Consider the following 23,827-nt stretch of genomic DNA (forward strand, 5'->3'; position numbering starts at 1 on the left):
AGAGGGAACAGCTCAGCAACCCGAAGAGCATCATCTAGAAACCAATTTGGCATATCAGCAATAAGGCCAATAAAATATGAAAGAAAATCCATCATTATAAAGCAATCATATAAAAGTCTGAGCTTCACTTTTGGAAAGACCTATATACAGATTAACATAAACATGGACCTAATCTCAAGAACCCAAGTAGACTAAATAAAATAACTAAAAGAAAACTACAATGCAGACATATCAACCTTTCCCCATAACATCATCGTTCCTCCAAAGATCCCAAAAGATCTTAATTTTTAATTAAAACATAGCATGCAGAAAATGTAAGTTCACAAGGTGGGGAGGTGCATGAAAGTTTATGATATTGAAGAAGTAGGGATGAAGGACAATGATTATCTGAAGGTTAGCAATGACTGCCCAGACAGACATTCAAAGTATAAGTGCAAGTGGAATTGTTTTACTTCCTCAGAGCTCAAATTGCTATCAGGGAGTGACGCAGGCAACTGGGAAGATTAGCTGAAAGTTGTGTCTAAACCAACAAAACGAAACAAAACAAACATTTAGATGCTTTATAAACACAAACACAAAACCTTGTAACTGATGATGCAGTGACCCCAGCAGCAACATGGAAAATGCGGAGTTGGAAATTCATTCATTGATTCATTGGTGAAAGCAGGGAACTGGGAAAGAATGTTCAAAGAGTAAGTGAGAAATTTGGTGTTTTTGGATGACAGGGAATATACGTTTATGTGTACTGGGGTGGTCTCTCAGCAGCAGGACAGAAGGGTAGGCTGGGGCTACACTACAAAAAAATCTTTGCATGCCATGCTACTGAGTTGGAATTCATTCTTTAGGCACTGAAGAATCATGAGGATTCATTTCATTCCTTCATCGTGTATTTATCGAGTGCCCACCATGGGCCAGGAAGGTACTGTGGGGAACACTCAAATAGTGTAAGGTTTGGATTCAGGGAATAAAAATGGATACATTAACAGAAGTTCAGTAACATATCTCAGCGTAGGAACTTATACCATGAGACCTGCCAAAGTCCAAGCAAAATGAAGATACTACCGCTTTTCCCTTCCTTATCTGGAAGTAAGTAGCAACATTTGTAAAACACAAGAAAGCTCACATATCCAAAGAATATGTGAAATAGGATGTAAAAATGCAAGTTACAGAAACACTGTTTTATATTCAATTCTAAGGATTTTGTCTTCTACTCCTTTGGATGAACATTAACACACCTGAGTTAGGCAAATATAGGGGAGATGAAATTATCTCATTAAATACAATTTCCTGGACAAGCCCCTAACCAACCAAAGAAGGCACATGCCCATAAAAATGTTAAACAGAACTTTTTCTATCTTCTGGATCCCTGACAAACCCTTTGTCTGCAAAAAACCTTTCTAAAAGCACTCCATCTTGCCAGGCTTAGACAATACTTGGTGTTTACACTCAGACTTGGCCTCAAGTTCTGAGATCTGAATGGCATCACACAGGGTGTCTATAGAAGGTAATATAAAAACCTAGGTGACAAGCAGATCCTGTCTTTATGGTACCTCGATAGGACACGGTGGCCAAACAGATGTATGGAATCAAAGAACATCCTGTCCTTTCTTCGAGTAAAACACCCGCCAGGCAATAGCATTACAGTTAAACCGTTTTCGTCCAGAACTAATTGGCAACAGTGACCACTTATGAAGAAGCTAGATAGAATTAGGTGAGTCAGATGAAGGACTATCTTTTATAAATGAGGAAAGCAGTCATTCAGTTAACTTCACAAGTATACGTGGTGCAGTTAAATACCCACATGTACACACCCACAGCAGCTTTCTTTACAGTATGGAATACATTATCTTTTTACATGGGAGAAATTCTCACAGTGGTCATCAATGCTTGCCTTCACTACGGAGGCAGAGTTAACCTCTAAGATGGTAACTCAAAATGTTTTATTACCACTGAGAATGTGCAAATGAAAGATCTGGATGGGTTTTCATGTTTGTTTTGGCTCTAGCATTTTCCACGTACCCAGCCCTGGGAATCCTAAAGAAAACGTGTCCTGTTCCCAGCTCTGTGCACTGCCCCATTGTGTTCCACTTCCCTCACTGGTGAAAGTGAAAACGAAACCGGCACAAACACTCCATTGTTAACTATGAAATATGTACTGGCAACTGGAAATTTTCACAAAACAGACCTGGTTGTGTCATGGCAAGGGGATGTCGAGTGGGGAGGGAATTACAGGAGCCTTTCCGGCTTCAGAGGTTTGTCCTGCACTTTCGCTGAGGTGCTGAGGCGACAGGGCTTTGGGTTTTTTCCATTATACTCGATTCATGCTCTTCGTTTGATTTACTCAGTATGCACTGGCAGCATTTGCAGGCTTCTGTGGGAGTAACTCGGCTGCCCAAGCTGAGGCACAAACCTTGCCAGGTCTCCATAGTAAATACAACACGCACGAAGAGGAAACAAGCATAAACAATTTACTTTCTCCTGTAAAAGATGATACTGTTCTCCTATCTCTGGTCCTGCTTCACTGTGTCAGCCTAGTGGTACCCACTTGCTGCTGGAAAGTGAACTATTCCAAGCATCAACAGAGAAAACGAGTGCAGATTGCGTGATGTGCACATCCACGGGGCCTGCATCCAGGCAGGTTCCGACAGGAGACCCTCCAAGCATCTCACATTCTGGCAGGGGTGAGCAGGGAGAGCTTCCCTGACCCCAGCCTGTGAGGGCTCCTGAGACACAGGGCCTGATAGAAGCGTGTTCCTTTCCTTTAGTGCACTTTGGTTTCTAACTATACATCCCTTTGTGTGACTATGTGATGAAGATCTGTCTCCTCATTTTGATGATGGGCTCCAGGAGAGCAAAGACCGTGCCCATTTCTAGTCCCCATCATCTCTGAGGTTCATGGACAACGCTTGGCACGTGGAAAGTCATCAGTAATTATTTGTTGACTGAATGTTACAACTCCATTTCATTACTCTTCTCCCTTAGGCTTATCAAAGGTTTCTGAATCTGCAAGATTCCTTCAGTATTTACCGAATGCTACCAAACTAGGGGGAGAGTAGGGAACCATGTATTGCTGGAGGCCAAGAATGGGTTGTAAGCAATTCCAATTTTTGTAATACTTGTGGTAGTAGATAGATGAATGATCATCAGTAAGTTCCACATAAAAAAAACAAAACAAAACAAAAAAACAAAACCCAAGTGAATTCTTCCAATTTGTAGAGCTGTCAAAGAAAGGTCTTCCCATGTTTATTATTTACTTGTTGTCACTGGTGATTTCTGGAGTGGAAGATGTTTTCAGAACACAAGTGTCTCTTAATAGGACAGATGATATGGAAAAACAGACCTTTGGAGAAGGGGAATATAATTCAGCTTAGTGAGAATGTCATTAAGTCACTAAAAAGACGGAAAACTTGCTTACTCTTCCATTACAGTACAATGTGGATTTTTTTTCTCCAGACTATGTGTACTACACACAGGCATTTGGGGGAAAAATGCTAATTGTACCTTTTGTGTAAGGGTTGGATAAAGGCCCTCCAAATATACTGTCCAAATGAGCTGTAAGACTGTTCACTGCAGAGCAGGAACTGGTTTATGGCAGGCCATTCCTGGACTTTATCTCAGCATGTGAAAAGTTAGAGACGGTAAAAGGAACGACCTCATTTTAAGGCGCAGTCTTGTCTCTATCCATGGGCAGATTTCTCGTGACTGTCCTAGGGAGTGACTGGCTCGTTATAACTGTCTGGGTGTTCTGGCAATTACATCTGGATATAAACACATCAACACTGGCATTGCTCTGGATGGCCCTTGACATAGTCTGATGTACAGCGAGTGCAGCACGGCATGTCACTGTTGCGACTATGCATCTGTGTGATTTTAAGGGGGTGGACACCCACAGGACCGGATCAAGAGAATGCTCGGTGCTTCCTAAGCAACGATACATTTACAGGATGTTCCAGTCTGCACAAGTGCAGCAGAAGTTTTATTCTGAGGTCTGCATAGAAAGTAAGTTAGCCAGGAGGTGTAAGTTCATGCCTCCCTTTATGCCTCTATCCTGTGTCTAAATGTGGCATGACCTAGTTGTTTTTTAATTACAATGTTAACAAAACTTAAAATACATTTTAGAAAACAGACTATTGGGACACTTGTGGAATCTCTGGATGCCCTTTGCAGACCCAATAATTCCACAGAAAATAGTCTGATGTCCCCTGAAGTATTGGAGCCTATGGTGTGAAGAGGAAGGGAAAGGGGATGGTAGGTAAGAGCCAGAATATAGATGTTAGAATTCCCCAAGCTATTTACAATCTATCTGGTGAATTCAGACTTAACCTGGCCACAAACGGCCTGCGCAGTGTCAGTTTCCTTACTTCTAAAATGAGATGGTTGATAAAGAGTTCTCCAAACACTGGATCGGATCTAATAGCAATGGTGTCACCCTGCATGATGTATGATCCAATTTAGAAAAAAACATAGTAAAGATTTTGCATCATAGAGATATGAAGACTGCTCCCTCCCTGAGCCATTGCTCACCGTGCTTCAAGATCATCATAGTCATCCTCGGGCTAGTGGTGGTGTCCTAGGTTCTGCTTCTCAGACTCCCTGTCAGACCTGCCTGCACAATCACGGATGATCATTGGCTGAGTGGTTGCTCTCCATTTCTCTTTGATCTTGACAGACAAAAATGAGGTGCACCGTACAATGCATCTGACATGGGAAGTACTTAGAAATGGCAAGTTTAGAATGACTCTAAATATAATTTTAGCTAGCCTTGTAGTCATTTTACTGAATAAGCACACAGTCTTGAAACACTTCTGTCACCGAGATCATAGAACCACAAGAGTCATGATTCTTGCGTGCATTACTTATGTGCAATGGAAAGAACCTGCCCCTACTCTCTTCGGTTTCCCACACAGGCAATATTTCAAGACAGGTCACAGAAGTTGATTTTCACGGTTTCAGAGAAATTGCTGCTAAAAAGAACCCATGTCAGGTGGCAAGTGTGATGGGCCCTCCCGCTGTTTGCAGACCCAGATCCTTCTTGGACCACAAGGGGTCTCAGGCACATATTTACGGACACTCCAATCCAAACGTCCACACTCTGCCCGTATGACTGCGAACCGTTGCTGTCTGACTTGGGTGAACACACAAGTGGTGCAATCTGCTCTCAGGAGTTAGGACCTGAGGCAAGTCCATGCAGTTCTCTGTCAGTCAGGGAATTCCAACGCCCTGAGCGAGGCAACAGAGGGTCAGGGGTCTCAGGCTCTAGCTGGAATATGCCTTGCACCTTGGAATCCACGCTCCATGAATGGAGGCCTGGCTGGAGAGGGGCCAGTGCAGGCTCCTCTAATGTATGAGAGGGGTGACTGAATGGCTGAGTCAGTTAAGCGTCCGGATCTTGACTTCGGCTCAGATCATGATCTCACGGTTCATGAGTTGGAGCCCCACACGGGGCTCCGCACTGACAGCACGGAGCCTGCTTGGGATTTTCTCTCTCCCTCTCTCTCTGTCTGCCCCTCTTCTGCTTGAATGCTCTTGCTTTCTCTCTCAAAATAAACAAACATTAAGTAAAAATAAAGTATGAGATCCAGGCCAGGGGCCCCTCTTGCCTGAGTCTAAGGTATCCATGGTAGCCATTCACATCTTAATTCTATAACCTTTGAATAAATAGGTATAAACACCGTTTCTCTGTATGGGTACACGTGCACGTCTGATTGTATACTGAGCAGCAAGTATCCAATACTCTCTAAAGACATCTGAGTGTCATGCTGGAGGCATCCCAGTAAAGTCAGGCATCTAAAGGACACTTAACCCTCCCCTATCAGATGAAGACAAGCTTCATCATTTTTTATACACCCTAAGTTATGCACCACCTACAGCTACAACTATGGACCAGACTTATAACAATTGTCCTAAATTTCTACCTCTAAGGCTAATTCCTTCAAGGAGCTTACAGCCTGATATAGCAGACTCCCAAAATAATTACAAACAAAACAGAAAGCAGTATTATGAAGGACATTAATAAGATGTTACTCTGGAACACTGAGGGACGAAGGTGGGATTGATTTCTGTAGGGAGTGCCAGAAGGGGACATTTGAGTCAGGGTTTGGAAGATGACTAATAGATAAGCACTTCTCATGGCTGTTAGATGTCAGTTTCGAATCAGTTAACTTGTAATTCCTTTAACATTCCACAGATTAAGTTGATTCCCAGGTCCGGTATGACATAGCCCACTAAAAAATGTGTATTTCCAGGAAGTGGAGTGCAGTCTTTTTCTCTTCAAGAAATTCTAAAAATAAATACCAGTTCAGTCTGAAAAATTGTGCTTCTAAGTCTTTATACATCGCCATTTGTACGTAAACTACATGCATCACGATACTAAGTGGATTTTCCCTAAATCGAAAAACACAAAACAATGGGAAAAGTTTTAAATGCAGTGACCTTTAGGAATCATAAGCTTTATTACTGGCATGAAATTCCAGCTATCTTTCTTGCAAATAAGGTCAAATCTGTTCCCAGTGTCTTTCCTGGTTGGTAGTATTTTTTACTTTATGTCACTATAAGAAATAGAGTATGCAGTACAAACTAGACACTGAAAAATCAGGTATTTATGACTGCCTTTCCCTTTTTCTCTATGAAATAATTTGTCTACATTTTCCTGTCTGAACATATCCACTGTCAGCAAGAATGGAATGTTAATTGATGTTACACACAAGCTGGGCTATCATTCCTCAAATTTAATAAGCAAAAAAGAAACAAAAACAAAACAAAACCAACTGAGTTTCCTGTTTTTATTTGTGATTTTTTGTGCCCATTTGGGGGTGATCAAAATAAAGCGTCTGTCTCAGTTATGGCTCATCTTTCCCTCAATTAATGTACCTAAGATCAGTTCCTTCCATCTGCTACCTCTGATGACCACAGGGATCACAAAGCCTATTTAAGCTTTTCCTCAGGGACTGCAACTACATTCTAAGGAAGCAGCCTACCTAACCCTTCCCAGTGAGGAAACACACATACTCAGCATTTCTGCTGTGATTATGTAAGAATACAAGGGCTCCCTTGACCCAGCCCAAAGCTGAGGCGTATCCTTTAAATACCATCTTGTGCCTTGTCTTCTCAAAAGTGATGGGCAAAGAGAAAACAAGTATGATTTCTCTTTTAACAATGGTGACACACTCCAAGGAATCCTCTGTAAAGTACACAATGTTGTGAAAGTACGTGGTCTTAAGTGTCCAGGTTGTAGTATCCATATTTTGGAGGTGAGGAAATGGAATACTTTTGTAAACTGAATGTTGTTCTAAGACAAATTCTCTCTCTTAGAAAATTTCCAACTCCCCTGCTGTTTATTTCTCAGTTGAGGCATTACTGGAATTTCAGTAAACAATTCTTTGGTAGGCAGAATAGCAGCCTCCTTGTGGCCACTGCCATTCCCCAAGTCATTAAGATGACCAAAGATGCTGCCATCCATTTCTCAGCTGTGCCCTCCACCCAGGGCAGTGCTGCCCCTGACTGAGAATCACTTCGAGGCTAAAGATGGACCAGGTGAAAAATGACATACTGACCCAAGAGGATTCCTTTTCTTAAGGCTTAATCTAATGCCTTGAGGGCAATTTTTATAGTGTTCACGGATCCCAAGGGATGCTCAGCATCAAACTCCTATCCCAAATAAGCAGCACAGTAAAGGGACATTCCTTGGCTTTCTGTATCTCTGCATGAATTCACTGTATATAAAATAGGTCTTTCAAAGGTAAAAGTTACTGGTGCCTACTTCTGGGCTCTTTTTATACTCTGGGTGCAGAATTTCACAAAAATTCATCTCAGAAACAATGAACTAGAAGGAGAAATAGAAGGTAACCGAAGTCAATAGTTTATTATGGTTTTGTGTCTGAATGAGACCAAATAAACAGGATACCGTAACTGTCATTCTCTGCCAACATAGGGCCTTAGGTTTGCCCTTTGTATTTTGGCTTGGATGAAGGCTTCCCCCAGTGTGGGGTGTGGTGTGTGGGGTGTGGGGTGTGGGGTGCTGCTTGTTCATGGGCTATCCAAGTTTACTATAAATTTAGTATCTTCACAGCAACACAGCTCCAGAAGAACGCCTTCACACACCTTTGCAGGTACCTAGCTGTTTCTCAAACCAGGTCACTACAGACAGGTCAATGTTCCTGACGCCCTTCTTCCCTAACCCTTGAGCTGTATTTCCCCAGACTTTGCATATGCAGCTCTGGAAATAGTGGTTATGGCAAAAAACATTTGGAAACCTGTAACTGAGTCTTTTCTAGCGGCTACTATTTTTGCAACAGGTCCTACTCATGGCAAGCCCAGTCTGGATGTGTCTGTAGTTGTAAGCAAAACCCTTTCTTCCTAGCCCTGTTTGTTTGTTTATTTATTTTAATGTTTATTTATTTTTGAGAGAGAGACAGAGCACAGTGGGAGAGAACAGAGAGAGAGAGAGAGAGGGAGACACAGAATCTGAGGCAGGCTCCAGGCTCTGAGCTGTCAGCACAGAGCCTGACGTGGGGCTCAAACTCATGAACTGTGAGGTCATGACCTGAGCTGAAGTCAGACACTCAACTGACTGAGCCACCCAGGCTCCATTCTTCCCCCAAGTGACCATGGGCAGTAATAATATTAGGGGCATGGTATGGGGAAGTTCATCATTTAAAAGAGGAAACATAAACCTAATGAAAGAATAGCACTTTCTTACTCACCACTGAGGTAAGAGCCATCTGAAAACTGTAGATGCGGGCAAGGCCAAAGTCAGCCAGTTTTATTTGTCCGCTGCTGGTCACCAGAATGTTCTGAGGTTTTAGATCACGATGCACTACTCGGTGAGAATGAAGAAAGTCCAGACCTCGGAGAAGCTGAAACATCATATCCTAAATAAAACAAACAAACAAAAAAGAAAATCAATAAACTGTCACGATAAATTTAACACACTGAATCCTTTGTGTTGGAAGTACTTGACGGGTATTTGTTGAATAAATGAATTCGTCTCCCTTTCCATCTCTCCAGTCCGCCATTCTCAAGGTCACTACAAAAAATTTCACATCAGCCTGTATTTTATTAATGAAAGGAAAATTTAAAAATAGGTTCAGATGGCATAGGAGATATTCTGGAAGATAAATACCAAACTGGTGTCTGTAGTTAATGCTGGGGAGAGGAAGTAGGTGGTAAGAAGGGAGACACTTTTTACTTCATATACTTTTATATGATTTAATTTTTTATTTCAACAATTAAAATCCAGTAAATGGTAATATTAATGATAATTCCTATTATTTAAAATTTGTTAAACATTTATTTATTATTGAGAGACACAGCATGAGCATGGGAGGGGCAGAGAGAGAGAGGGAGCCACAGAATCCGAAGCAGGCTCCAGGCTCTGAGCTGTCAGCACACAGCCCGATGCGGGGCTCGAACTAACCAACCATGAGATATGACCCGAGCTGAAGTCGGACGCTTAACCAACTGAGCCACCCAGGCGCCCCAGTAATTCCTATTATTTTTATAGCACCTAACACTAAGCAGTCACTACAGGTCAACCACCACTCTAAACACTTTCTGTTTAGAAACTCAGTGCACAACCAAACACTGAGGTAAATACTATCATTACCTCATTTTATAGGCCAAGAAACAGGTGTTTGTAATTAGCCCAAAGTAACACCACTATTCAAGAAATAGTGTTGATCAAACTATAGTCTAGAAAAAGTGAGTTCAAATTCAAATTCCCAGTGCACTCCTTTATTAGATCAATGATCAAATGAGCATGTAAAGCCAGGTAAGCCATTTAATCTTGCTGAGCCTCAATTCTTCTGTCTGTAAAATGAGAAAGCAACAAAGCCTACTTCCTAGGATCACTGTTTGTAAAGCACTTAACGCAGTGGTGAGCGTTCAATAAATGGTAGCTATTACCACTTATGGAATGGAGAATGGCGGATATTCAGAAAAAAACCTAATGTCACATCTTCTTCTAACTTTGGGACTGGTAAATTATAAGATTTAAAACTCAGAAACAGTGTCTGAAAGTAGGAATTTAAGACCCTGAGCATTTGATCCTTTGAAATCTAGGGTTAACAAGATTGACCTACCCCCCAAATATCGTGAGAAACAGGGAGGATGGAATTATTGTGTTCACATAAGGGTTAGAGAATTGGTAAGGCAGTATCATGGGCTTCACAGCTGGCAGGGGCTGCAAGGACACATTTGTTCACTAGCTGGACCATACTTGGTTATAGGGTTATGGTACTGGTTCTTCCTTCAGAGCTGGGGGTTCTGTCTTTACATCCTGGCTTGTTTAAAACCAAAACCTCAATATTCCATAAAACTAAGAGAAAACAGTGCTTACTTTTTAAAAATAATGTAATGAGATTACATGAAGTAATGTATGCAAACAGGGGTAGTGCAGTTCTGGCACATATTAAGCATTCAATGAATGACAGTCATTAAAGTGTCCCATTTCCCAGGGGGAGACAGAGTCACAAACACCCGTAAGAAAATGTGGCCAGTGCCACAAGGTCAGTGAACAAAGCACTAAGCAGTGGTGTGTAATGAATGACACAGGTGTACTAGAATCCTTTCTGATGCACCTCAATGGATATTCTGAATGGGCAGGGTTTACCTTCTAAGTTTTCAAGGACAAAACCCTTGCAGAAGACTGCACTGTCGAGGGTCAGTTCTTCAAGACCTGAGAACCACTGCAGGTCACACACCTCTCAATGCACACACTTCTAGTGTGAAAACAAAGTGTGCGATGTTAACAAAAGTCTACTGGGGCAAATCCGTCACTACTGGAAACGTATGCACACGATTTGTAAGCCCTGGAGTTTAAACAGCTTGACTAACCTAAAGTAATGCCATGCTGACTTGTCACCTATAACTTCTTACATGCTGAACATCAACCACGTAAAACTGCACAAAGAATAAATCTGTTTGGTTCATTTTTTCGTGTTCAAACAGTTTAAGCAGCCAATTAGCAGAATAAAATTTTGAAATTTGAACTCATTAAGTAATAATAAAGCCCATCTAAACTTATAAAAAGGCTGATCCACAGAGTAAAAAAAAACAAAAACAACAAAACCAACAACACTGAGGAGGGCACCCATTGGGATGAGCATTGGGTGTTGTATGGAAACCAATCTGACAATAAATTATATTTAATAATAAAAAAAAGTGTGTATTGCTTTTACTTGTGTATTCATTTATATAGGACATACATCTTTCTTAATTATTAAACTGGTATATGTTTAATGCAGAAACTTAACAAAATTTTTTACAAATCCAGAGGAAGAATAGAAATCACTCAAAATCCTATCACTCAGAGAACAGAGAAAACTTCACTGTTAAATAATTTTTGTCTTGTCTTTCAAAATTACAGCTATTATTGTATTTGTAGGTATAAATATATATTTACATATTAAATATGTGCTAAATAGGGGCGCCTGGGTGGCTCAGTCGGTTGAGCGTCCGACTTCAGCTCAGGTCATGATCTTGTGGTCTGTGAGTTCGAGCCCCACGTCTGGCTCTGGGCTGATGGCTCAGAGCCTGGAGCCTGCTTCCGATTCTGTGTCTCCCTCTCTCTCTGCCCCTCCCCCGTTCATGTCTCTCTCTGTCTCAAAAATAAATAAAACCTTAAAAAAAAAAATTTAAAAAAAATAAAAACAAAAAAAAATATGTGCTAAATAATGTATAGCACATACAAACAATACTAATATGTAAATGTATTTATGAATAAAAATGATTATTCTGTACACATTATTTTGTGATTGTTTTAAAAACATTTAATAATCATTATGAATGTTTTGCCACTTCAACAAAATTCTTTTGCAATGTATCTTTTTTTAACTCAATATCATTTTTATTTTATTTTATTTTTATTTATTTATTTTTTTTAATATATGAAATTTATTGTCAAATTGGTTTCCATACAACACCCAGTGCTCATCCCAAAAGATGTCCTCTTCAATGCCCATCACTTACCCTCCCCTCCCTCCCACCCCCCATCAACCCTCAGTTTGTTCTCAGTTTTTAAGAGTCTCTTATGCTTTGGCTCTCTCTCACTCTAACCTCTTCATTTGTATTTTATTTTAAATGTTTCTTTATTTATTTTGAGAAAGAGAGAGAGAGAGAGAAGAGAGGCGGGGGGGGGGGGGGGGGGAGAGAATCCCAAGCAAGCTCCATGTTGTTAGCGCAGAGCCCTATGTGGGGTTTGATCCCAAGAACTGTGAGATCACGACCTGAGCCAAAATCAAGAGTTGGATGCTTAACCGAGTAAGCCACCCAGGTGCCCCAATACAATATGACTTTTAATGACTACATGATTTTCCTCCCTGGGATATGCCATAGTAATTACTATTTGGTTTTAGTTGGGTTATTATTTTTTTTTTTTTAGTTTATTTATTTTGAGAGAGAGAGAGAGAGAGAGAGAGAGAGAGAGAGAGAGTGTGCCTGAGTGGGGGAGGGGCAGACAGAGAGGGAGAGAGAGAATTCCAAGTAGGCTCCGTGCTGTCAGCACAGAACCTGATGCGGGGCTCCATCTCACCAACTTGAGAGATCATGACCTGAGCTGAAATCAAGAGTCAGACACTTAACCGACTGAGCCACCCAGGTGCCCCAGTAGTTGTGTTATTTTGTAACTTATACCCAGAGTTTAGTTCTCCTTCATTTAAAGACTAGGGCACAGGAAAGAGACTTGCTCCATTATAACTATTACCACCAGCATAGTTTAAATACTGCCAACCGGTATAATTACACTAACATTGATTCCACGTAAATGATGCTTACAGATGTATGGTAGGTTGGTTTTACATAAGAATTAACATTCTTTAGATTTTACTAGGCTATTTAAGAAATATTTTTGTTGAGCAAACTGGGCTTTCTTTTAAACCTACAATACCCAGCTACAAGAGTTTTTTGAACTATGTGAGCTTTGAATTAAATGATTTGAAAAATTTTGCCCAAGTCTCATGATCTTCAGTAATTCAACTGTAAGGTAGGTTGATACATGTTATAGACTTGTAAGAAATGTGATTTGGGGACCCTCCTCAACCTTTAACCATCATTCACTGGAATACCTAACCTCAAAGGGAAAATATATGCAGCTATGTTGGGGACTCCAGTCACAAAGAAGAAGAAGATGTGGTCCCAATTCCTGAGAATTATGTGAATGAATAAACTGTAACAGTAAACAAGGCAGGAAAAAACACCTTTACTTCAGAATCACAAGAAGTGCTTGGATCAAAGATATTTCAAAGGATTCTCTACTTAAGCTTATTATCTGTTCTATCTCAGTTTATAGTATCGTGAGACATACGTTTAAATTAGCTCCTCAAGATTTTAATCTCAATTAATCTGTTTTATACAAGACGCAAATATTTCACAGTAATCCTGATGATGCAATGCAGTGAGACTACGGATACTGCCAATTAAGGCTCTTTAAGTTAAACACAGGTTTAAAACCTTTTTACGTTTCAATGCACAATTCTGGTGGAAGAGGTTTAAACATCTAGTCATACTCATGACAGATAAACAGTCACTTGGGGCCATCACTCTGTATCTTTCCGAAACACGTGCCATGGAAGCATGTTTCAACAGGACCCCATCATGGAATGAAGTCTGGCTCCCAGGGACTTTGGGTGGGGTATTGTCCTTGGCAACCCCCCTAGGAAGATTCCAGACTTTAGTCTGAATACCACAAATCTGTAAAGCCTTGTAATCATTTCTTTTAGGTGTTCTACAAGTTTAATCCTGTTATTTCTTTACAAACAAAACAAACAAGCCAGCTGAAAAGTTACCTCAAGCTTTCCTAATGGGAAAAAGATTTTTCATTGGGTCTTTTTTTTTTCCCCCAACTACAAAGTATAATTAGTTCCAAAAGATAATGAAAACATCCAATTTATATTATATAGTAAATCACAGAGATGACAGCTTTCAATAGACAATTCTGGGTTTTTGGATAGATCTATGTGATGTAGTCACATCCTCAAGATTTTAGCAACAAAAATGTACATCAATAGTCTAAAAACTAAAAATAAGGGGCACATGGGTGGCTCAGTTGGTTGAACGTATGACTCTTGATTATGGGTCAGGTCGTGATCTCAGGGTGGTGGGATCGAGCCCCATGTTGAGCTCTATGCTGAGTGTGGAGCCTGCTTTGGATTCTCTCTCCCTCTTTCCCTCTCAGTTAAGTGTCTGGCTTTGGCTCAGATCATGATCTCGCAGTTTGTGAGCTCAAGCCCCGTATTGGGCTCTGTGCTGACAGCTCAGAGCCTGGAGCCTGCTTCGGATTCTGTGTCTCCCTCTCTCTCTTTGCCCCTCCACTGCTCATGCTCTGTCTCTCTCTCTCTCAAAAATAAATGAATGTTAAAAAAAAAAGAACCAAAAAAAGACATGTACAAGCTATAGTCAATGATAATCATTTTTTTCTCCTTATAATGTGTAAACTACAGTCTTCAAATTTGTTATTCAAGTTTTGATAGAAGTACCTTCCTAATGATTTGTTGTTTCCTACAAAAGCCTCCTATCCAGTTTGTTTCCTATGAAGGATGTTACAGGAGTCTACAGTCTAAAATGGATTACATACAACAAAGGTATCTTAAACTGACAACATTCTGGTTTAAGGTAGGGATTTAGCATTAGGAATAGAAATAAAAGATCATAACAGCCTACATATAAAGGGTGATGGGAAAGCCACAAAGAAAGCAGAGCACTTTGGGGGTGCCTGGGTGGCTTGGTCAGTTAAGCATCCTGATCTCACAGTTCCTGAGTTCAAGTCTTGCATTGGGCTCTGTGCTGACAGTTCAGAGCCTGGAGCCTGAAGCCTAATTTGGATTCTGTGTCTCCCTCTCTCTCTGTCCCTCCCCGGCTTGTGCTCTGTCTCTGTCTCTGTCTCTCTCTCAAAAAAATAAATAAAATAAAATAAAATAAAATAAAATAAAATAAAATAAAATAAAAATAAATTAATTAAATAAACATTAAAAAAAAAAAGTAGAGCACTTTAATAATAATGACAACAATGCAGGCTAGGCCCAGGATCCTTTTTTGTTTATGCTGATTAAGACTATGTATTTTAAAATGCTGGTTTAAAATTTTTTTTTAATGTTTATTTATTTTTGAGGAGAGAGAGAGAGAACATGAGCCGGGGAGGGCAGAGAGAGAGAGGGAGACAAAGAATCTGAAATAGGTTCCAGCCTCTGAACTGTCCGCAGAAAGCCTGACGTGGGGCTTGAACTCATGAACCATGAGATCATGACCTGAGCCAAAGTCGGACGCTTAACCAACTGAGCCACCCAGGTGCCCCTATTTTAAAATTCTTAATTGTGGTAAAATACGCATAACATAAAATTTACCATCTTAACCATTTTTGAGTATATAATTCAGTACTAAGTATATTCACCTTGTTGTGCAAGGTTGTGCAATCTCCAGAACTTTTCCATCGTGCAAAACTTAAACTATACCTATTGAACAATTCCCTATTATTCTCTTCTCCCCAGGTCCTGGCAACCACTCTTCTACTCTATGAATTTGACTACTCTAGATACCTCATGTAACTGGAATCATACTGTATTTGTATTTTTGTGATTTAGCATAATGTCTTCAAGATTCATCCATGTTGTAGCATATGTCAGAATGTCCATTTTTAAGGCTGAATAATATTCCATTGTATGTATATTCCACATTTTGCTTATTCATTCATGTGTTGAGGGACATATGGGTGGTTTCCACCTTCTGGTGACTGTTAATAATGCTGCTATGAACACAGGTATACATATATCTCTTTGCAACTTTGCTTTCAATTATTTGGGAGATACACACACACACACACACACACACACACACACACACACGCCCAGAAGTGGAATTGCTAGATGCAGTCCCAGGATCTTTTAAAATCACAGTTCTCCTACAAAGTATGGTACAATATTCTACATAAGCAATGGAGTAGTGAATGACAGAGCCATGTCTGGATCATTCAGCAGGTCATACACTCACTGGCGATGTCACTCACTCCGATTTCTGTGCTCAAGGAGAATCTGCTGTTGTCACCACATCAAGCTCACTGTACAGTACACACCTTTTACTCTACTTCAAAACTTGACAGAAGCTCCTTCAAGCTTTCACTGATCAATTCACAACGATAACAATGGGCTGCAAAGACTGCTTTATAAACAGATCCCCCCTACTTCTCGTTTTGGTCCTCAGGAATACCCAAAGAATGCTTCACCCAAAATCACAAAGGGCAAAACAAACTTTGGAAAAGCAAGAGAGGGGGGTTAAAGCAGGTTCCTTAAAACCTCGGACCACCTGGAAGGATGTAATTGGTGAATTCAAAGCAAGCAATAAGTGGGAGGACCTGGTGGAGATGAGCTGCAAGAGTCATGAGTGAGCTTTGTTTCAGAAAAGGGCAGTCAAACTGCCTCATATTCCCCGTCACATCACCACTGTGCCCAGTGGGTCAGGGATGGTGGGAAAGGGATAACGGAGGGCAACACTGCTCCTCTCCAGCTCTTCAGCAGAAACAAAGGCAAGGCCCCTAATTTCAAGTGCTGCCTTTCTATTTTTACTGCTTCTAGGCAACTGGATAAAAGCATAATAAAAGTGGCTTTGTATGCCAATTTCATTAATAAAATGTGTATCCTAAAGACAGAATGAAAAGAATCCATATATTATTCATTCCTGGGAGTGATGCTAACGCTGAAGTAAGTAAAGAATCCGTTTCAACCAACCAGGAAAAAGAAAATAACTAATTTTCACCAAGCCTGGAAATGTTGGTACTTGAAGGACAATGTAATGACTAAATAAGTGGACAGTTTGAAAGAAGGAATCGTTACGTCACCACAATGGCTATTTTTAACTCACAGTGGAAAGTCATCAGGAATTGAAACTACAAATAGCAATGTTAATTATAACTTTTTCAGAGCAGGATATAAAAATCAGCATTGCATAAATAAGAAAATACAAAGTACAACTGCCTAGGTTTTTGACTAATGACCCAAACGGTTTCTGTTCTATTCACGTTGTTTTGTAATCTTTTTAAAAACATTTAGCCACATACTGTGGATATATCCCCATTTCAACACATATTATTTGTAATTTCTTTAAACAATATGCTCTATTGGCTGCATTTGGAAAAATACCTTCTCATCTTTCCCCATTCTCCTTCTCATTTCCCTCTTTTGAGAATTTTCCCCTCCCTTAGTACTTCCCTCCTCTCCAAATGAGGTAATGTATTACAAAAAGTTGGTTTTCTGTTCCACAGAGTGGAGCATATTATTATTTGTTTACGGTACCAGACATTGTTGGTTGCCAGCCACGAATGATTGGTCCAAGGTAATCACATTCCCATAAATTTGTTGGAAATTGATCTAGGGATAGACATGAGACCTAGTCCTAGCCAGCGAGACGTATGGACAAATCTGCTGTAGAGTTTCAGGAAGTATTTTTCCCTTTTATAAGACGACCACAGTAGAAAATTCTTGCTGTACTTCCTCCTCACCTCCCAGCCCCCACTCCCTATCCGTGCATCTTACACTAAATGCTGCTGCTTGAGGACCTGAACTTACAGTTGTAGCAACCATCCTGAAGCACAAAGGGAGACATCATCTGTACGCATAAAATGCCAGAGTGTAAATGAGAGAAAAAGTCTGGGTCTTTATGACATTGCTGAATAGCTGAACAACTTTGAGGTTGCCCACCTCTGGTCTTGTAGTTTTAACAGTAATGCCCTTATTTAAAGCTTTTTTTTTTTTTTTTTCTATTGAGTCTTCCGTAATTTGCAGTTGACAATTATTATAACAAACCAAACTTAACTAAAATTGTACCAACTGAAACCTGTTAAGGTCACTATCTTTCATTCAGAGCCCTCTTTGCCAGTGTGCGCTGCCTCTCTCCCCACACCCTGCCCCTGCCCCACCACGGGGCCTGTATCAACATTCTTTTCCTGTTGCCAATTATCACTTCCAGGGGGTTATCTTTTTCTCTCTGAGACTTATTCCTCCTTCCATTTGTTGTCACAACATTTTCTTCTTCATCGCCATCATTTGCTATCAATCCTCCATATTCCTCAGGGACTATGGCTCATCCTCTCTACCCTATACGCACCATTTTCCTGCATGACTTCAACATTATGCAGCTAGGATGCCCTAGCTAGTACCTTAACTTCAGAGACCTTTGACATCATTAACCCCATTCCATTATTTACCATTTATTTCCATGGCTAAAACTAGGAATGTGTTATTACTCAACTCTGACATAAAATATTTTTAATAAAAAAAGTTTAAGTTACTTTAATCACACTTATTTGGATATCAAAATGTCACTTGAATTTACATAAGCTTATCAGACAGCATAACTAATTAAATTTGCAGAGCAACTTCTTCACACACCATGTGCTAGGTCTGCCAATTCCCTCATCTCTCTTGTTGGTCATTTTATCTTATCTTCTTTACAAAGCTTAATCCTCAGTTAGCCCAACCACTCTCTCTTTCTTGGCTGTTATACCAGTGATTCAGACAGCTGTTATGGGGTAGGGGTAGGGCATGATCACGTATGTGTCCCTTATCGATATGAAGTCAGTCTTAAATCCTGATTACCATAGTGCCACCAGGCAGTCCCCCGTGGTCCCCAATAAGCTCTTTTGCTGTCCTTATAGGCCAGTCTGAATGTTTACTGCTGTCTCCCTAACTTACCATCTCCCTTTCTTCTCTTAGCACACTAGCCTATACTCCACTACAGAGAGAAACTCATTCCATCAAGGGGATGCTATTACCTCCCTGTGTCCACCTACAAATTTAAAAGCACTGGCATCTACCCTTCTTCTTTATCCTCTGGTAGGAAAGGTTTCCTTCCTTCTACACAGTATTCATCTCCCTCCTTATGCTCTGGATCTCATTCAATGTAGCTTATTCAAGTACCTCCCCTTGCTCTACTAGCCATTCCCCTACTACACCTGGGACTTCTTCCCTTTCTATTGCCCCTTGACCAATAAACAACCCAAGCGACCCCCTTCCTTTTTTTTTTTTTGTTTATTTGTTTATTTATTTATTTATTTACGAATGAGTGAGGGAAGGGCAGAGGGGGGGTGTGGGGGGAGAGAATCCCAGGAGAGGCAGAGAGAGAATCTTGACACGGGGGCTCGATCCTATGAACCATGAGATCACGACCTGAGCCGAAATCAAGAGTCAGACTGAGCTACCCAGGTGCCCCCTTTTTCTTTTAAGATTTTATTTTTAAGATCTCTACACCCAACGAGGAGATCGAACTCACAACCCTGAGATCGAGAGTCACATGTTCCATGGATTGAGCCAGCCAGGAGCCCCTCCTCTTCTTTTCTTGGACAAGGATCTTTACACAGCAATGCACATTTTCCTAATTCTTATCCACATCACATCACTACAATGAATGCAGATGCAGCAGCTCTTCCAAGATCACCAATAACCACTTGTTTGCCACAACCAATGGGACATTCCACTCCTCACTTAACCTTGCCATGGCATTTCACACTGGGTCTCGCCCTCCTATTCACTGTTCTCCAAAATAAAAAGACCTTCTATGTTTCTCATTAGAAATGTAATGCATAGGGGCGCCTGGGTGGCGCAGTCGGTTAAGCGTCCGACTTCAGCCAGGTCACGATCTCGCGGTCCGTGAGTTCGAGCCCCGCGTCAGGCTCTGGGCTGATGGCTCAGAGCCTGGAGCCTGTTTCTGATTCTGTGTCTCCCTCTCTCTCTGCCCCTCCCCTGTTCATGCTCTGTCTCTCTCTGTCCCAAAAATAAATAAAAAACGTTGAAAAAAAAAATTAAAAAAAAAAAAAGAAATGTAATGCATAATTAACATAATAAACATATTTGTTCTGTTAAAAAAGCCAAAACACAAGGAAAAAAAATACCACCCACAATTCTCCCATCCAAAGACAATCATAATCAATTAACACATTGGTGGTTCCTTCCGTAATTTTTCTGTACATGTATTCTCATATAGAAAGTTATTTTCCTTTTATAAAAGGAATACTAGTGTATGTGATTTTGTAATTGCCTTTTTCACATCATAATGTATACTGGACTCTCATTTGCACATCAATGAATACAGGTCTACCGCTCAATTTTTTTTATCTTTGTTTTTGTTTTTTTTAATATGAAATTTATTGCCAAATTGGTTTCCATACAACACCCAGTGCTCAACCCAACAGCTGCCCTCCTCAATGTCCATCATCCACTTTCCTCTCCCACCCACCTCCCCATCAACCCTCAGTTTATTCTCAGTTTTTAAGAGTTTCTTATGGTTTGCCTCCTTCCCTCTCTAACTTTTTCCCCCCTTCCCCTCCCCCATGGTCTTCTGTTAAGTTTCTCAGGATCCACATAAGAGTGAAAACATATGGTATCTGTCTTTCTCTGTATGACTTATTTCACTTAGCATAACACTCCCCAGATCCATCCACGTTGCTACAAAAGGCCAGATTTCATTCTTTCTCATTGCCATGTAGTATTCCATTGTGTATATAAACCACAACTTCTTTATCCATTCATCTACTGCTCAATTTTTAATGGTCATGTGGTATTCTACTTTTATTTACATACTATCTTTGGCCAGAAGTTTTAATTTATCAAATTACCCACTTTTTAAATTCTACTTTTATCATGTTCTAAACTACTTGAACTTGTTTCTAGACTTTGACTTGTTTGGCTCTGTTTAGGGTACAGGGTATCTCTCTCCTTTAATAATTAAGTATTTAGAATTTGTGTTCATATCTGGTAGGGCAAGTGTCCTCTTTCCATTCTTTATAAAATATTCCTGGATATTCTTACATGTTATTGTTCTCAAACGATTTTAAGATCATTTTGTTAAGTTCTCATATCCTTCCACAAACACCTTTCACTAATTTTTAAGAAATTATAATTTGGGGAGTCTTCCATAATTTTGAATCTTTCCTTTTCGCAACATATTGTGGCTCTCTTTTTATTCAAGTCTTCTTCTGACTCCCTCAGTAAAGTTTTGTCACTTTTTTTTCACATAATTCCTACATCTGTGAGACCCCTACTATAGTAGGCTGGTGCTCATCCTTGCTTACATGTACTGTACTGTTTCCCCACTGATCTCATTCCTCAAATCTACCCTTTACTCTCTGGCTAGCTTGATCTTTTTAACATGCAGACCTGATCCCATCAGATTAGTCTTATGCTAGAATGCCCTCAGACAAAGCCCACCTGGCTCTCTGGCCTTGTCTCTTGGAACTCCTGAAGACCTTCTCCATCTTTACCCACTCGCTACCCTATGGCACCGCCTTCTGAAAGAGGGGCCTGCTTTAGTCACTATTCCTTCATATATATGAGGCTCCTAGGACACTGTATTAACAGGTGTCTGTAAATGTTCAATGACTTTTCACTAAGAAGTGAGACCCAAACTACAGTGGAAATGACTATGCAATCTATAAAAGCCATTAGCTTAAAAAGGACTCACTGATTCTTCCCAGGAAGAAATACTTTAGCAGTGATAAAACTCTAGGGAAACCAGAAAAAGTAGGTTTGGATCATGGGATAGGGATCCAAGAAGAATCACATATAAATCAGTATCCCTACCTATTAGCCAATACAGCATCTTCATATGTGTGTTAAGACTTTTGGTTCATTATTTCATAAATATAATACCCTTATGTCTATAATGAACTTCACTGAAGAATGGAATAAAAACAGTTAAAGATGTTTTCTATCTTACCACCTCTATCCAAAATTCTTTTAGCAGCTGACCATCAAGAGACATGGACTTTAGCACACTGTTCCACAGCTAGAAGTATGGCTATAAGTAAGTCTCTTACCCTCTCTCATCCCTAAGAAAAGGATTCTATAGATCAAATCATTTTCCTTAATGCATCACTTAGGTACAGAATTGGACCACTGGCTAAATCTCCCAGCACTTTAATTTCATGCCACCACATCAACGTTTCTCAAAGTGTGGTCTCTTAATCCAGTGCTACTAAATTCCATTTCATCTTGGCCACTGGCTGATTGACTCACCAAGGCCCAATTTTTTTGAACCTCAGTTTTTCATTTATAAAAATCAGGATAAATTCTTCCCTTCCTCCATCACAGAACTGCAAAGAGATATTATCATTTTACATTATATATTTGATTTGCTTTTTAAACTGTCAAGTGCTATTGAGCTAGACAATAAATTCCCAGAGAAACAGGAATGTGGGGCATGTTTATACTCTCCATGGAATCCAACAAAGCACCTCACACAGAGAAATCTGTTGATTTTACTTGATTTGATGAATTACTTAACAGTGTATATAGATAGGTATGGAGATGAAGTATAATGACTTTTGCTCTTGGCTTTGTGCACAGCAGTTATATAAAACATCCTCACCGATTAAGCTGATTCCTGAGTCGTTAGAGAAAAGGCTACAATCCTCCATTGTGGTTTATCAGTTATTCACTAAGAATTTAAGTGTTTGCCACGTGGAAACACAAAAGAAATCTCTCTTGGAAATGTATATAACCTAAGCAAGCCACCTGCATGTGAGATTCCAAATTTCCATTTAATGATTTAAAAGAAAAAGCACTAAATTTAGAGCAAAAAGCATTACATCTGAATTTCTAGTCTTACTAGTCATATAGCTTACTAGTCATATAATCTAAGGCAGGTCATTTGCAACCGTTGTGGGCCTTGGTCTTCACAGCTATAAAAATGGAAATAACCTTGAAGACACTTAATAAGATATTATATATTTATATATAATTACATATATTGTAATAATATATAATTACATGTAATAAGTAGAACATGAAATACTGAAGTACTTAAATGGTATAAAGTACATGCATCGTAATGCTACCATTTATACAAAAGAAATATGAAGCCCCTACTATGTGTCAGGCATCATGTAGGTGATGTTACACAGAAACACCTAAGACAGAGACTCGGGGTGCTCTTGTTTTACTGGGGAGAGAAAACAGAAATCCACACTACACACTTCAGGTCGGTATATGGCAAGGGCTACAGATGGCATGGGTGCTACCGGCATCGAGTGAGCACTGCGGAGGAAGCTAGCATCCACACTGACCTTGGAGGTTGGGGAATCATCTGCCTGGAAGGCCACACTGGCAGAGGCTTTAGAGAACAAGTGCCCAGGACCAGCAACCACCCCTGCAGAGGGCGCATTGCGAAAGGGGACCACACTGCAAAGGGTTTTACTGCTGGGCCTGTGTAGGGAGTGGATAGAGTCTTGTAGTCAGGAAACTAGTGAAAATGTGTAAAAGAATGGTATGTTATTATTGATGCTTTTGCATACAGAATGGATGGGAGGTGCTGTGAGGAGCCTATTCCCCTACTCTGGACATAAGACAGGAGGGTCTGAACTCGAAAGGGAAAGCAAGAGGAAAGTCAATTCACAAGAGAAATGCAATATGTAAATGTCTGTTTTCACAGGTCAACTTTAACAGACCATCTTTTGAGGGCTCTGCTACGCCTCCAGGTTTCACACTGGGTGGCCTTGGGCCTGTTATTTAAGCTCCCCTACCCTCGAATCAAGCCTTAGTTTCCTCATCTGTAAAACGGGGATAATACTTTCCTCTAGGATGCTTGTGGAGACTAAAACCAGTGTGTGAACCCCCCAGCTTGGGTAACTGGAACTGGAACAGGTTTGGAACTGGTGCCACTAAATCAAGAAGAGGACTCACCGTTAGCCATGGCATCTGGCAGAGTTCAGATCCGTCTAGTTTTCTCTTGTTAGGACGTGGACAGCCTCCCATCTTCCCAAACAGTGATTATTAAGATCAACAAACACTACTGTGTGCCTATTAGAAGGTACAATCTTTAAAATATTTATTATTTTAATTAAATCAAGTGT

The 23,827-nt window shown here is 40.3% G+C and overlaps 1 protein-coding gene across 3 annotated transcripts in view; it reads right to left on the minus strand.

Annotated features, from left to right (window-relative positions):
* Positions 1-23,827, minus strand: part of CDK6 (cyclin dependent kinase 6) — a 251,663-nt gene that overhangs the window by 121,676 nt on the left and 106,160 nt on the right. For all 3 annotated transcript variants that reach the window (XM_019443315.2, XM_019443314.2, XM_053897582.1), the window contains exon 4: positions 8,703-8,870. In XM_019443315.2, the coding sequence (XP_019298860.1) occupies positions 8,703-8,870 (168 nt within the window). The remainder of the gene's footprint in view (positions 1-8,702; positions 8,871-23,827) is intronic.

This window comes from Panthera pardus, unplaced genomic scaffold, assembly GCF_024362965.1.
Source record: "Panthera pardus isolate Hobbes unplaced genomic scaffold, ASM2436296v1 HiC_scaffold_8, whole genome shotgun sequence".
Classification (NCBI taxonomy): Eukaryota; Metazoa; Chordata; class Mammalia; order Carnivora; family Felidae; genus Panthera; species Panthera pardus.